The sequence below is a fragment of the Cetorhinus maximus genome, chromosome 17 (assembly GCF_964194155.1).
Source record: "Cetorhinus maximus chromosome 17, sCetMax3.hap1.1, whole genome shotgun sequence".
Classification (NCBI taxonomy): domain Eukaryota; kingdom Metazoa; phylum Chordata; class Chondrichthyes; order Lamniformes; family Cetorhinidae; genus Cetorhinus; species Cetorhinus maximus.
This window is the reverse complement of record NC_135895.1, coordinates 91,108,543-91,124,545: the sequence shown is the minus strand read 5'-3', so window position 1 is coordinate 91,124,545 and position 16,003 is coordinate 91,108,543. Positions and strand designations below refer to the sequence as shown.

At 45.3% G+C, this 16,003-nt stretch overlaps 1 protein-coding gene across 1 annotated transcript; it reads right to left on the bottom strand.

Annotated features, from left to right (window-relative positions):
• Window positions 1-7,824: 7,824 nt before the first annotated feature.
• Window positions 7,825-14,773, bottom strand: LOC144692571 (uncharacterized). The gene is made up of 3 exons (XM_078561571.1): window positions 14,531-14,773; window positions 10,237-10,276; window positions 7,825-9,738 (listed from the first exon to the last, which is right to left on the bottom strand). Exons 1-3 carry the CDS (start codon window positions 14,702-14,704, stop codon window positions 9,341-9,343), a joined length of 612 nt encoding a protein of 203 aa, XP_078417697.1. The 5' UTR covers window positions 14,705-14,773; the 3' UTR covers window positions 7,825-9,340.
• Between the last annotated feature and the right edge of the window lie 1,230 nt (window positions 14,774-16,003).

The window sequence follows — 16,003 nt, the reverse complement described above, 5'->3', positions numbered from 1 at the left end:
CATCTGCTATTTTCTCCCTGGCTTCCTTCAACAGCCTGGGATACAATCCAGCCGGCCCTGGTGACTTATCCACCTTTAAGGATGCCAGTTCCTCCAGTACCTCCTCTCTCACTATGCTTATTGTATTTTATATGCCACACTCATCCTCTTTAACTAGAATGCCCGCATCATCCCTCTCCTTTGTGAAGACAGAGGTAAAGTACTCATTGAGAACCCCGCCCACATCTTCTGCATCAACCCACAAGTTACTATGTATACCTCTGATAGGCCCTATCTTTTCCTTAGTTATTCCCTTGCTTTTAATGTACAGGTAAAACATCTTAGGATTTTCTTTGATTTTACCTATCAATATTTTTTTTATCCTGTCTTTGCTTTCCTAATTTGCATTTTTACCTCACCCCTGTACTTTCTATACTCCTCTAGGCTTTCTACAGTATTAAGTCTTTTGTGACTGTCATAAGCTTTCTTTTTCTGCTTTACCTTGGCCTGTATGCTTCTGGATAACCAGGGGGTTCTTGATTTGGCAGTACTGCTCTTTTCCTTTGTGGAGACATAGCTACACTGTGCCCATAGAATCTTGCCTTTGAATGCCTCCCGCTGATTTGACACAGTTTTTCCTTCTAATAGCTGTATCCAGTCCACTCTCGCCAGCTCACCTCTCAGCTTTGTAAAATTTGTCTCCCCCCAATTTAGAACTTTAACCCTTGTTCGCCCTTTGTCCTTTTCCATAATGATGCTAAATCTAACGATATTATGGTCACTGTCTCCAAAATGGCCCCCCCATTGCTACTTCATCCACTTGCCCAGCTTCATTTCCTAAGACTAAATCTAGAATTGCACCCCCTCTCGTTGGGCTTGTTACTTGCTGGCGAAAAAAGTTCCTTTGAATGCTGTTCAAGAATTTGGCACCCTCTGTGCCCTTCACACTGTTCGTATCCCAATTGATATTGGAATTGTTGAAGTCCCCAACGATTACTGCCCTATATTTGCTCTTCTAACTATCTTCCACTATTTGGGGGTCTATAGTACACGCCTAGCAGTGTGGCTACCCCTTTTTTATTTCTGAGATCAACCCATATGACCTCATTTGATGCTTCATTTTGGTATATCATCCCTCCTCACAGCTGTGATTGATTCTTTAACCAGTAATGCTACACCCCCACCTTTTTTATCCCCCTCTCCATCCTGACTGAAAACTCTATATCCAGGAATGTTAAGCTGCCATTTTTGCCCCTCCTTAAACCAAGTTTCCGTTATAGCGATGACATCATGTTGCCATATGTCTATCTGTGCCCTCAGCTCATCGGTTTTATTTACTGTGCTCCTTGCATTTACATATATGCCTTTTAATACTGCCAAATTCCTCTGCTGTGCACTTTTTTAGCTGTGCTGCTTCTCTCTTTCAGAACCGTCACTGGTCGGCGCCTAGTTAGACCCAGGGTCTATAGACGGCACTTGTCACTCCCTCAGATGGCCGAGACCTAATGTCACTGAAGACTGAGCATGTGCAGGGAACTGAGCAGTCACGTCTGCCACTTGCTGCAGGATCTGGCGCCACGGGGACATGGAGGGCAAAGTGACCATGGCACTCAATTTTTACGTCAGTGGCTCTTTTCAGGGCTCCATATCACCAGCCTCCACCCACAAATGCATCCATGTGGTCACGGATGCCATTTTCACGAAGGCACAGAACTTTGTGCATTTTGCCCAGGATCAGGAATGCCAGGATGCAAGAGCGCTGGGATTTGTCCAGGTCACAGGTTTCCCACAGGTGCAGGGCGCCATCAACTGCACCCACATGGCACTCAGATCTCCGTGGCAACAAGGGGTCAACTATGTCAACCGCAAGGGCTTCCACTTACCGAAGGTTTAGCTGGTGTGTGACCAGCATGTCCTGCAGGTGTGCGCACGTTTCCCAAGGAGTGTCCATAATTCCTACATTCTCAGTAGGTCTCAGATCCCTGGTGACTTTCAGAGTCCAGAGAGGCAGCAGCGGGTTGGCTCCTCAGGGACAAGGGCTACCCGCAGAGGACGTGGCTGATGACATCTGCGTAGTGGCCTCAGACTGCAGCAGACAAAAGGTATAACGAGGTTCATGCTGCAACTTGCACCTCGGTGGGCCAGACCGTTGAGATGTTGAAGATGAGGTTCCGGTGCCTGGACCGGTCTGGTGGAGCCCTGCAATATTGTCCACGGAGGATGTCACGCATCGTCATCGCCTGCTGCACCCTTTACAACCTGGTGCTGCAACGGGGAGAGGAGCTGGCTGAGGAGGAGATAGAGGAGCTGCACTTTCTCCTCCGATGAGGAGACGTCGAAGGGGATGAGGGTGAGGAAGTTCCCGATGGTGAGGATGACAGCGATGACGCCATTGCAATGGCCAGATGAGGCAGGCGTGCTCAGGATGCCCTCATAGCTGCTAGATTCATGGAAGATGATGACAATGTGCAACGAGGAGGCAGCATAGATCCTCATATTGCATCTGTGAACATTTAACTCCTGTCTGGCTGATGGCAGTGCACATACCCTTCGTGATAAGACTCCTGTCACGGAGACGCAACGGATGCCCATAGTCCCTAATTCCAGGAGGACGATGACGACATGCAGTGGGGACACTCCATAGATCCTCACATAGATTATGTGAATGCCTGATTCCTATCTTGCTAATGCACCTCGCTTACACTCTGTGAACAGGGTCGTATCATGGAGGTGCAGCTGGGAAACTTTAACTTCTCCTGACCCTGTGGCATCCTTCATGAGCTGAACCCTTCAGGACCACATGTCACCAGACACAGATGCTGATGAGATGGGGGCCAGTCGCCCCTCAAAGGTGCTGGGGCCACACAGAGAGAATGACGGAACTCTCTGCTGCTGGCCCAAGGCATTCTGGCAGCAATGATAATCCTCATCGAGGTGCAGGCATGACTGATTTGTCCAGTGACTGTGAAGGCGCACCATCAGTGTGCTGGGAGGGTTACACAAAGCACAGGGAGGAGGCCCTAGGCTGAGGCAACTGCCTTTATCTTGTGCAGAGACCAAGGTTTCACATCTGAGTGACATGAACACTGCTCATCAGAACAAGGAGCGATAGGCAAGGAGACATTCTTGGGAGTTTATTAACAAAGTGAACACTATGTACAAGTGATTAACACCCGTGCCCAGGCTGTGCAACTGCATCTTCTTAACCTTCCTAACAATGCCATTATGTCTTGGTTCTTCCCCCGACATCCACAGTGGAGATGGAGGCAGCCTGCTGACTGGGACTGCCTGTGCTGACCCTGACCAGTGTCTTCTGGAGGGCCCCGACCTGATTTCGGGGTCCTGCTGTGTGGCAGTGGCGCCCGCCTCAGCCTGTGGAGCTGGATTTGCTGGGGTCACAGGAAGAGGGGATTCAGATGGGCCGGACACTCCCAGAGTCACCTGGGTGGATGGTCCCAGGGCGTGGATCTGCTGATCCTCCTCCCTATGGGTGCCCAAGGGTCCCTGGCTGACTCCTTGAGGAGAAGAGGCAGCTGCAGTGAGATTGAGCTGCCCCGCACCCCTCTCGTGTTGACACTATTGGAGGCCAACTATGGTGTCAGCAATAGAGTTCAGCCCGCGCAGCAGTGGAGGACTGATGAAATGGACCAAGGTCTCCATGGCAGCCACCATTCTACCAGTGTTGACCTCAGTGCATTGGCATGCTGGCGCTATCACCTCAGACTGAATGTGGACCGACTCCTCCATCTTGCCTTACAACCTGAGGAGTGCAGTGGACATCCCTTCCTGATGTTCCCGAGCTGCCTTTGCAGCTCCAGTGACGGAGGTATGACCGAGTCCAGAGGCTCTTCATCTGACTGGGACTCAGCAGATTTCTGGTCTCCAGCAGTCCTCTGACTGCCAGAAACCTGGGAAGTCCCTGCCACCACCTGCTGTGGATCAGACAATGCAATGTGCTCACTAGATTGTGATCCTGAGGCTATTCTAAAGCTTGGTCCCACTGAGGTGCCTGTCTCTGCGCTGGTGGAGGGTGTGGGTGAGCTCTGTGATGGGTCTTCAATGAGGGTTTCAGCAGACTCCTCTTCTGTGGTGTCTCCAGGGCTTCAGTCAAGGACCTGGGTCGTGGACCCTGTCGGCTGTTTCCCTGGCGTGCCTGCAAAAGCAAGGAGGTATAATTAGTGCGTGGCAGTGGCCTGTGAAACAGGACACATCACTCACAGCATGGTTGTCTGATGGATGTTGCACTGCTGGATCCTCACTTGGTTGAGCACCATCGACCTCAGCACAAGAATGGTCCAGATTGTCACTGGCCAGCTGGATGGCTCTGTTTTCAAAGTATGTGAGGGCCTTGATGTCGGGTATTCCTCCACCGGTCTGCGACCTCACCCTTTTGGTGTGTGCCAGCCTGTCCTGCATGAATACAGATGAAGAGGACACCTGCCAGGCCAGGTGATAAGTATGCCTGGCAAGTGTGGGTGGTGAGTGGTCCCAAGGACGGGGTGAGGACAATGAAGTTGTGTGTATGAGAGAGTGAATGGTGATGTCCCTTGAACCGGCAGTGAGTGAGGGCCCTGTGGATGTGTGATGGGTCTGTGAGTGTGTGAGTTGAGAGTGTTGAGAAGAGTGACTTACCCTGGCAGAGCAAAGGAGATCATTCATCCTCTTGTGGCTCTGAGTGGCTGTCCTCTTTTGCAGGGCGTTGGCACTGACCACCACTGCCACTGCCTCCCAAGCCTGATTGGTGATGTTGCTGCCCATCCTGCAGCCAGAGCGGGGGAAGAGGACCTTACAGCCTCACAGCGAGCCTCCACAGCATCCAAAAGGCGATGCATCACCGAATCAGGGGGCTGCAGTCTTCTTGCCTTTCGGAGCCATGTCTTCTGTGCAGCAGTCCCGGGCTGGAAGCGCTGAGAGGTGTGTGCGCAGCTGCACTTTAAATATGGCACTCGGTGTGATGAAGTGGCGAGGTGATGGTGTGACTCGCGAATTAGAGGCCGCCGCCAGGGAAATGGTGTGTTTCCCGGAAATGCGTGATTAATGAGGCATGAAATCCAGCCATTCAGCCAGTGGGTAAAACATTCTGTTTCCCACCCGCCACCATATTCAATGCAAATCTGGGACGATTCCTCCCATGGAGATGCTTTCACTTGTGCGGGACACCAAAACTCAAGACCGTAAATATAAGATAGTCACCAATAAATCCGGTGGTGAACTCAAGAGAAGCTGCTTTACTCAGAGAGTGCAATTTGCTACCGTGTGGAATAACTGAGGAGAATAACATAGATACATTTAAGAAAATAAAAACATTAGAAATAGGAGCAGGAGTACAGCCCTGCAGGCCTGCTCTGCCATTGGCCATAAACAAGAGCCATAAACACTGGCTCTTGTTCAATTAAGCAACTTAAAATGGAGCTTCACTTAGTCACCTTCATTTTTTATTATTTTTAAGTTGAGCCCATTGGTCTGTTTGACCAACCTTTATGTCATCTGTCCCTAACATGTCCTTATGTGGCTCAGTGTAATATTTTGTTTTATAATGCCTCTGTGAAGAACCATGGCATGTTTTATTACATTAAGAATGATAGATATAAACGTTGTTGTAATATTATGCATTCAAGTATGATTTGATCCTATTAATGGTGCTTGAAAAATCAATAGAGCATCAGATTTAAGAGTGAAAGTGTTATATGGTGTTATCTGTACTGAAAAATAAATCACTGTCACTTTTATAAGGTTGAAAGCTACTCTACAAGAACACTTCCTTCAGGCTGCTGGTCTGGACTAATTGAAGGCAACAGAAAATCATTAACAAGTATTTTGGTTGTGCTCTCTAACTAAGAACTACCCTATTTAAGGGTGTTCCATCTTTTCATCTTCCCCTCTCCAAGCTTTGTTTTTCAATGTCCTGCTGCAGTTTAGCACACCACCTTCTGGACCAAGCGCAAATGAAAGAAGGTAAGCTTACTCCGAAGAGTGGAGTGACAATGCTGAGTTACCTTGGAGTCAAGCACTTCTCCACCTTATGGAGATGACACCACTCCAACTCTTCATTCTTATGAGACCAATGATGCACTGTGGGTACCTAATAGTTCCTGGAATCAGGAAACTTTCTCTCACAGCTTTTTTGCCATCCACTCGGACTCAGTCTGGTCCAGTGTTGGAATGCAGTCCATTGATTTGGAAGTGAGAGATTCCATTTCCTAGGATGTGATGAAGTAAATCGGTTGGGGATTTACTCGTGAGGAGCGTAAACTAAAACTATTATAATGAAAATGAAACTTGGCATCAGGTACCTTATCATTAAATATCACATAGTAAAAACATACATTTTAAAATAACCCATATTTGGCCTGAACTGAACATTTCATTCTCCTGCTAAGGGGAAATCCTAACCTGAGAGTGGGACAGGGACAGTGAACTTTACTTCTGAAGTGGAGAATCATATGATTTTGAGTCAAATTGATTTTAAAAAGAACTTTAAAAGCTAAAATATTCCATCGCCCAAAAAAACTTAGTCCTAAAAATAAAATTACAGTCCCTGTACGAGAACTGGAGATTGTCAAATGATTAAGACATTAGATTGAGAAGCCTTTAAAACAGAGATATGAAACTTGCTCAAGATCTTTATTCTAGTCTGGTACACAGTAAAGAAAAAAAATCAATAATAAATATGGAAAAAGATTCACCGAACTTGAAATTCAAAGATTAAAATACGGACCTTCAAGCCTGGTGCTACAGTGAGCTACTATCACGTAGTGTCCAGATAAATATTGTGGTGACAATCCATAATCACTACACAATACCAAATTAAGAGGCAGTAATGGGAAGCAACCAGTGCCCAAAGTTCCATGGTTAGGTAATGGTTTGCAATACAGACAGAAAATGTTGCAAAAACTCAGCAGGTCTGACAGCATCTGTGGAGTGAGAAACAGAGTTAATGTTGATGATCCTTCAACAGAACTTGGTCATCCACCTGGAATGTTAACTCTCTTACTCCCTCCACAGATGTTGCCAGGCCTGGAGCGGAATTTTACGGCCCTGTCGCAGCGGTGGCGGGACCCTAAAATGCAGCGAGCTGTTTAAAAGTCCATTGACCTCGGTGGGACTGGAAAATCCCGCCGGTGTAAAATCCTGCCACTGGAGTATTTCAGCCTTTCCTGATTTTATTTCCGATTTCCAGCATCCGCAGTATTTTGCTTTTAACTAGCCCGCAGCTTGTTACCCTGCATTCAGTGCATTCACACTTCCTGGGCTTTGGGGAACTGTGGTTGGCTGATGAGACAATTTGGAGTACAAAAAGTATTCGGTGACTTAACAAACAATGATTTGCAGGTATATAGTACCTCAAACATGCTAAAATATCCCATGATGCATGTTGTCAAAAAAAAAATGACACTGAGTCACGTAAGTGAGATAGTAAGGCCTGATCTGGTGCTGTAACTTCTCCGTAATCCAGACAGGATCAAGTCAAGGAACAGCAAAAGACTCCCAAGGACTGCTGTAAGCGGTAAAGGCTTTTCACACATGGGAATGTGTAACAATGTCCAGTCAGTATTGGATTGCTCTATTACAGAATTGTTGGATTTTAAATGTCGCCTTATCCAAACGTTGCTTAAAAGCAAAAAAAAAATGTGATAGGCAAGTAAACTTAGGTCAATTCCTTTGATTCTTAAACTTCATCAGTAGTTTAAACCTTAGTACTGTTGGCCCAAAATAGCCCCCAGTTTGTCTTCGTGCTGGCTTCTACAACACGTGACAATGCCTACACAGTGCCGAAAACATCTTGCAATTTACCTGCCTGGTTAGTCTTTTTAAAGTTTCTCAAATGAGAACGTCTTGAGAACATTTGTGTCTTTTCTGTGTTTATTTGTAAACATATCAAAACAGTACAAAAAAGAGTTCCATGTAAAAATAAAGTTAGTTACAATATCAAAACATTAAGTTTCTTATTCAAAAGCACTATTACTTTTCCCATTAAATAACTACAATACATTTAATAAATAAATACAACACTTAGATCAAATAATCTACATTCCAACTAGGCTTCTTTGCCTGCTGTATGCCCCTTGAATGTTGCAGCCCTAAGACATTCATGAATATAATCTTAGGCTGGATATTTTCAGAGATTATAATTTTCCTCCCTCAGCACACACACAGGACTTTGAGGATTGTGCGCAATCTCTCTCAAATAAATTTTGGTCACTAAAAGAGGCATTTGTTTTACTTTTAAAGACTGGGCCAGACATTCAATAGTGCAGTATTAAAACTAGCTTTGTGCAATGAACTAGGTTAGAGAACAAACAACCAATTTGGTCACTTTCTTCAATATGGTACCAATCCCTCATTTGAGGCAAAATACTTGGCATCATGTATTTCATCATACAATATCAAGTAGTAAAAACGTACATTTTTAAAAAATAATAAAATCTCATATTTACCCTGAATTGAACATTTCACCTACCTGCCCCATTACTTGCCCACCACCGCCACTCCCATATTAAGAATTTGAAGTCTGGGAGTGGGATAGATGCAATAAGCTTTACATTCTGAAGTGAAAGAGAAAGACATCTAGGAACTCACTGTCCTCCACACCACCTACCACCACCTGATTGTGTGATGAAAGTCGGCAACATAGAACAAACAAAAGAAAGAACTTCCCTTTTTAATAGTGTGATTTACAACCTCAGGACTTCCCAAAGTGCTTTACAACCAATTAAGCACTTACTGAAGTGCAGTCACTGTTGTAATGTAGGAACCGCCCAGTGAGATCCCACAAACAGCAATGAGATAATGGCCAGATCACCTGTTTTTTAGTGATGTTGTTTGAGGGATAAATACTGTCCAGGACACCAAGAAAATCCAGAACAGAAAAATAAGGCCACTCAGCCCATCAAGCTTCAGTCTATCCAGAGTCTCTGTCTGATTGCTGTGCTGTGAGTTTCCTTCCCAACTGCTGACCCCCTATTTTGGGGCAGACATCAGTTTCCAGCCCCAAACTCCCTTAGTAAAAGAATAATTCTGTGTTTATTAAATACTTCAAGCACTCTGTTTCACATCAGATACAGATTCAGTTCCTTTTTCATTGGGCCAATTAGCTATTAGGTCCCTTATATTCTATTCTACATTCTATATTAATCAAAAATGCAATTCAGCAGCTAGTTCCCTCTATGGAGCACTCACCTTCCCCCTCGCCACACACACAGACACACACACACACCTCCACCTCCTTTTTGCCACATCATCCAATGTGATCTAAATTCAGCTTAAGTCCATTTCAAAGTAGCCTCCCAAAGTCAATGTACATTTCATCCTCATCTTGCCTGTTCCGATCATTGCACAATATATTTCCCAAAGGGTGGAGTTAAAGGGCACAACCCATTCCACTTTTTTTCTTCTTGCAGCTTTTTTGAATAATCTCCTGGCAGGAAACTATGTCTTGATGGACTTGAAGCAAGGCTATCCCCAAATAGACATCTTCATCGAAATCTTCTGTGGAAAAGTTGAGCTCCATGCGAAGCATGTTGTTAACACGCAACGAGGATGTTATCAAGGGGGATTGATCTGCAGAGTCCAGAAGATGCCATTTTGCATAACTGTCATCCTCTTCCCCCTTCACAATTATCAGTCTTGTTGAATTCTTCGGATTTATGAGCTTTGCATGTGCATAAACCAAGTACAGACCATCACATGGAACCACAATGGCGTTATTCTTCACCCAGGCACTATTGTTTGAATTGAATGTAACTTTTCCCTGTGAGACTGTGAGAGGAGAAAATTGAGAGAAAGTCAGAAGGCCCTCCAACATAGAATACAAAATGGAAAACAGTTCTCCCAGCTGAGCCGATTATAAAACATGTCAGGAGTCAAACAAAGTTATGGAAAAAAAATCCCCAGAGCAATTTATCCTTCATACTCTCCTTATAGGCATTCTCAATACATGCAATGTGCTTTATTTTTGGTGAATAAATGTTAAGGGACATTCTGAAGAGGTCTGAAATGAGAGTTTAGTAAAATAATATTTCTTACACACACACACATACACACGCACGCACGCGCGCGCGCACACACACACACACACGCTTAATGCTACAAAGGCTTTGCTCCCCACACACCAGACTGACATATGAATTAAATGCCTCAAAGCAGAGGAAACTACTTCACATTCTCTCTCTTTTTATATATAAAAAAGAATTGTTCTGGATAGAAAATGTTACTTGATTGTTTTGGGTTTGTGAAATTATATTTGTGAATACTTACTGCTAGCTGCTTTAGCATGGATGACAAACATGAAGGAGTCCTAAAGAAACAAAGAACAGAAGTTAGTATCAGTTGCATGTTGGTATGTGTTATTTATAATATGTCAGAAATTATGGATGCTGTCCTTTTATCATCCTGGTACATTACAGAGAGACTCTGCTTACAAGAGTATGGTCATATCTCAGATGCCAGCCTTTTTGTGTGGTAGTATTCTTGCCTCTGAGACAGAAGGTCATGAATTGAAGACACAATCCAGAAACTGGAACATGAAATCCAGGGAGTGCTACACTGTTGGGAATGCAGTCTCCTGGATAAGACATTAAACATAGCCCCTCCCCCCTCCCCACTCCCCGCGGCAAACGTAAAAGATTCTCTGCCTCCATTCCGAGAAGAGCTGAGGGATTCTCCCGCAATCTTCAGGGCAAAATTCAATTCTCAACAGAACACCAGCAGCAACAGCTGATCATCGATCACGTGACAGCTTGTGGACCTTGCTGCAAGAAGGTTAACAGCTACATTTGTCTGCAGTGACCACCTTCAAAGTAATGTCTTGGTTGTCAAGCACTTGGGGATATCCTGATAGTGGAAAAGTGCTGAATAAATACAAGTTCTTTCTTTCATGTGTGCTTCATATTAATTTAATAAAAGAATAACTTTTTGGCACAAGGGATTTTCCAGACTCCAACATTCTCCCCCAGTCTGATGAAGTTATTGACTCTTGCAAGAATATAGATTTACAGACACCAGGACAGTCTGATACCTCAGCCCAGGGAGTGATGCAAAGCTATTACCCACTGCCGCCGATCCAGTCCTGACCATACATATACTTTACAGCAGAGGTAACTGGATATTGATCAATAATAGGAATCCTGTCCGATTTCCCCCACACCACACCGCCCCTCCCAGCTTTCATTCGTCGTTCTGGGTGCTGAAGCCAATTTTTGATTCTCCTGTTGTTCCAAGCTGGGAATCAAACCTGGAACCCAGCTGAGGTTAGCTCACATTGCATTGGTTAGGGATCAAACAACACTTATATAGCACCTTGAACAAAGCAAAACATCCCAAGGTACTTCACAAGAACATTATCAAACAGAATCTGACACCGGGCCACATGTGGAGCTAATGGGGCGGGGTGGGAGGGCAGTGACAAAAAAAAACTACTCAAAGGGTTGGATTCTATAGAGCATCTTAAAGGGAGAAAAGCAGTAGAGAGGCAGAGAGAGTTAGGGAAGGAATTCCAGATTGTAAGGCCTGGGCTGCTTAAGCTACGATGTAGGAATGAAGGAAGACAGGGATGTGCAAGGACCAGCAGTATTCTGGATGGCTTATGAGCTGGTAAAAGTCACAACGATAGGGAGGGAGGGGTGAAAAAATGGAGGGATCTCCCTGACCTTTATTATACTGTGCACTTGGCTGCAGCATAAATTGATAGTTACTTTTCACACAATGCCTGGACCCATACATCTATGATGCCATGACTCACAATTTCGGAGCTAATCTTAGCAATGTGCAAGTTTGACCTTATTGTTGGCTCTTAATGACTGCAGTTCCAGCTGCACTGAAGCTACAAAAGGCTGCTGTGAAATATATGAGGAGATATAAACACTTAAACTAATGCTTGAATCAGTGGCAGCACTCACAGCTTGGAGACAGTAGGTTATGGGTTTAAATCCCAGTTTCAGCACACAATCTAAACTGACACTCCAGAGCAGTACTGAGCGAGTGCTGGACTGTTGGAGGAGCTGTCATTCAGATGAGATGTTAAACCGAGGCCACTTCTGGTCTCCCACATCGACATAGAGGATCCCTTGGCTAAATATTGAAGGAAAGCAGGAGAGCCCTTTCTGGTATAGCCAATATTTATGCCTCAACCTACAGTACATGGAAAAAGATGATCTAGTCATAATCACGTTGCTATTTGTAGGATCCTCCTGTGCACAAATTGGGCACTGCATCATTTTGAAATTGGTTGCAAATTTTGCAATTTCCCGTGGTCCTGTCTAAATTCAAGTTCTTGTTAAACTGAAAATCCTGCTGACCATTATCTCAATCCTTGCTGACGGACACTGGCTCCATTACCAGCCACCTATCAAATTGAAACCTCCTGTCCTGTTGTTCCAATCCCCCCCAAATGGCCTCGCCCCACCCTTTGCAACACCACGAGGTCATGAATAAGAGCTGGAAAATGCAAGTAGTTTATTTTAAATAAAAGCAAAATACTGCGGATGCTGGAAATCTGAAATAAAAGCAGAAAATGCTGGGGGTGTGGTGGCGGAACTCAGCAGGTCCGGCAGCATATGCGGAGAGGGAAAAACAGAGCTAACTGAAACTGAAGAAGGGGCATTGAATGGGCTCGAAATATTAACTCCGTTTCTCTCTCTGCAGATGCTGCCAGACCTGCTGAGTTTTTCCTGCATTTTCTGGCTTTACTTAATCTCTTTCAAGTGCTGTTCTGCCTCAGGTCCAATTGTATGAACGATGATTGCTCACGGGAGCCCAGTCCCTACCTACATTTCTACCAGAGTGAACGCCACACACGGGATGGTTGGAAGATTCGAACCTGGTCAAAACCTCCCATTCTGTAAAGCGCCAAATCACAGCTGGAGATCTATCCGGTCTTTCTCACTCTTTCAGTTGCTGGCACCCCCGCCCCTGACACTCGTGAAGCTTTCGGATAATATTTTTCCACTAAGCTGACCCGAGTGGAAATATTAAACTATAAAACACGGCCAAAACAAAAAAAGTAAACTGACTGATGGAGGATCCCCTGGTTGCACAGCCACTCAGGATCCTGGCTGTAAAATTGGCCACTGCATTATTTCAAAAGCACTTGACAGGCACGGCCTCGGAGCGAGGTGTTTTGCTAACTACTGCACACTCCTCCTGGCTTTGCCAAGTCATCTTTTTTAACTGCTTCACGTCTGTCAGGCTGCGCACAGTGAAACGCCAGTGACAGTGGACCGCAATCACTCTCACAATCCGGGGTGGGGAGGGAAGATCATTAATAATTTTAAACAATCTTCCCCGAGTATCCAATAAAACATTCATCCCTCCACCATCATTACTCTAAAACGCATTAACTGGCCACTAACCTGATTGTAATATTGTTTGGACTGATGTTGTAAAAGTTGATTGTACCTTTGAAATGGTTTGGAATGTGGTTGAAGATATTTAATGAATAAAGTATATTTTTGCAACAACAAAAAAACTGGCCACTAACTTCATTGCTAGGTGTAGGAGTTTGCTAAAGTGTGAACATAACTGGACCCTCTCGCTATATCTCACTGATGAGGGACAATTTAACAAGTGGTTATAATGTGTTAGGAGCACAAGGAGCCGAGGCGGGAGCGCATCTCATCAGGGAACCAATGCAAAGAAACAGCGGAACCGAGACCAATCTGGTTTTCCAACCAGACACCAAAGGGTTTTTCTTTTCTCTCAATTAAATAGTTGCAGTGTTTGCGGTTGGACTGGAATTAGCGACACCCCACTGGGTGACATTGTCAACTCCTCTTCTAACTAAGGCGCCTGGGGGCAACTCGGCCAAACTCTGCCGCAAACCCGGGCGAGCGGATCCCTGAGATGTGGGGTTCAGCAGCCACGCAGCCTCTTTAGTCTGGAAAGATTTCTGGACACGCGGAGCTCGCAGGCTGCCCCAGTCCTGGTCATTTGCGGATCTCACTTCAGCCCCACTTAAATCTCGCCCTCCCCCTGGGCACGGGAGAGCAGTTCCCCCTCCCCCGTACCCACGCACTGATCCGAGGCTGCTCTCCCACCGACTCGAACCAGCCTCTCTGCACTGGCAGCCCACCACCCCGGCTCGCCTTACCCCGGGACTGCGGCACACCTTTATACTTCGCTTGGCACTTGGGGTTGGGTTTGAAACGAAGCACCACATTCTCAGCGAATCCCCCCACTGTGTCCCTCCCGCCCACCAGCCAGCCAGCGAGATACACCAGCCCGAGTCCTTCATCTCCAGGCTTCGAGGTTTTGCAGGGCACAGGTAACCCCTTGTAAAAAAAAGCAACCTCTCTTTGAGTGCTGCGGACCCCGCCGAGACACATCCTGCAGCACTCTCCCAATGCTACAAACATGCATGGATGAATGAATGTGTAAAAATTACAATGCATTTCTGTTTTACAACTTGTTTCAACAGGGAGAGAGAGAGGGAGAAACTATGCATATAAAGAGCTGGAAGCCACGGCTTTAAACACACACACACACACCCCCACACAAGTGTCCCTATACCTGGACAATGACTGCTACCCTGTACTGTAAAGAAGCTGCCGCTTACCATGCGATGCCCTCCAGCTGGAGGCTGGAACAGCTTGTAGACCACAAGCGCCGCAGTGGCCAGGCAGATAACGGTAAGCAAAATATTGAAAATCTCAAAGGGAAACCTCCTTCTCTGACGCCGGATGGCGACCCCTCGGGCCGCATCCTCTCTCATATCTATGACCTCGTCCATCTGGGCTCCAGTTGTCAGGGGCGGAGAGAAGGGAAGAAAATGGGAGCGACCAGCCTGCACAAAAGGAACTTTTTTTGTGTTGTGTGTTGGAAACGCGACTGAGTTTTATTGTCCAGAGCAGGGGAAGTTCTGTGACGATTCTAAAATTCCCTGGTGCTGCTTTATGTAGTGTGTGGAGGCAGACTGTGGGCTTTGATTTCAGTTTTTTTTTTCTCACAAGCTATCTTGTTATTTTTTGACCCAAAAACTTTCATTCTAAGCAAGGTGTAGGTCATTGAGTCAACTTGAGACGCTGCTGAGGTTTTTGTTTATTCCAAAGCCACTCGATAAATCGATGCATAAGCTGGTAATGAAACTTGCCCCTAAAGTGTGAACAGAAAGATGGGAAGGAGCTGAATAAAGAGGTCGCTGAAAAAAAAAAGTCAGAAAAAATTTTAATGACTTTAAAGAGTGTCGTGGATAAGGTGTTGGATGTTATTGTTAATACTGGAGTCTAAGTCACAGCATAGCTGATTATAGGGCTTTTCACCAAAAACATGATGAGAACACTCAGTTGACAGCTGCAATGGGTAAAACACATTCAAAGTATCTTCTGCCAAATCTGCAAAGCCAGCAGTTGTCCATTAAGTGAGTAATCCTTGCAGTTTGAGCAGGGACAGAACTTCCTTCCAATATGTGTGCTGCTTCTCCAGACTTCAGCAATGATACCCTGCTTCCATATAACATGGCAATGGAATATTTTGCACAGCATTGCCTTCTTTGCCCACGGCATCCTGGGCAACAGGGCAAGGAAACTCAGCGCCGACTGCTAGGTGAGATTGGGAGACCATGGTTTACTGCCTTGGCATCCAGCGTGGTAAGATCCTACATCCTTATGAATGCACAGCCAAACGGAGCGAGGGTTTAACTGTCTCAGTGTTTGTACTACGGTTGGCATAGTCATAACATGGTGCCAGGTTACAAGGTAGAAAATAAAGCTGCAAGGAATTATAAGTTCATCCCTCTTATAGTTGAGTAAATCAACACAGCAATATTCTGAACAGCCGCTGGTCTCAATTCACATCATGCTGGTCCAACAGATCACTAGATGCTCCCAGTTACCTAGCCTATTACCATATATGGTCAACTCCTCCATTCACATTAAGCACTTCAAAAAATGTCCAATAATTCAAACTAAGCACTTGTAAAAGAAATGGCAAAGTGAGAACTTGGTGCTTAAACAATTCAATTTATCACATTTTCAAATTAAACCCTTCAAATTAAGATGCTCTATTGTCTTCAGCAGATGACACACAGTGC

Bases quoted from the DNA above. Each gene is read 5' to 3' on its own strand.
- LOC144692571 (XM_078561571.1), bottom strand. From the start codon at position 14,704: ATGGACGAGGTCATAGATATGAGAGAGGATGCGGCCCGAGGGGTCGCC. The intron at 10,277-14,530 runs GTAAGCGGCAGC...TTGTTTCTTTAG, and splicing joins CAGCTGGAGGGCATCGCATG to GACTCCTTCATGTTTGTCAT. The intron at 9,739-10,236 runs GTAAGTATTCAC...CTCCTCTCACAG, and splicing joins CCATGCTAAAGCAGCTAGCA to TCTCACAGGGAAAAGTTACA.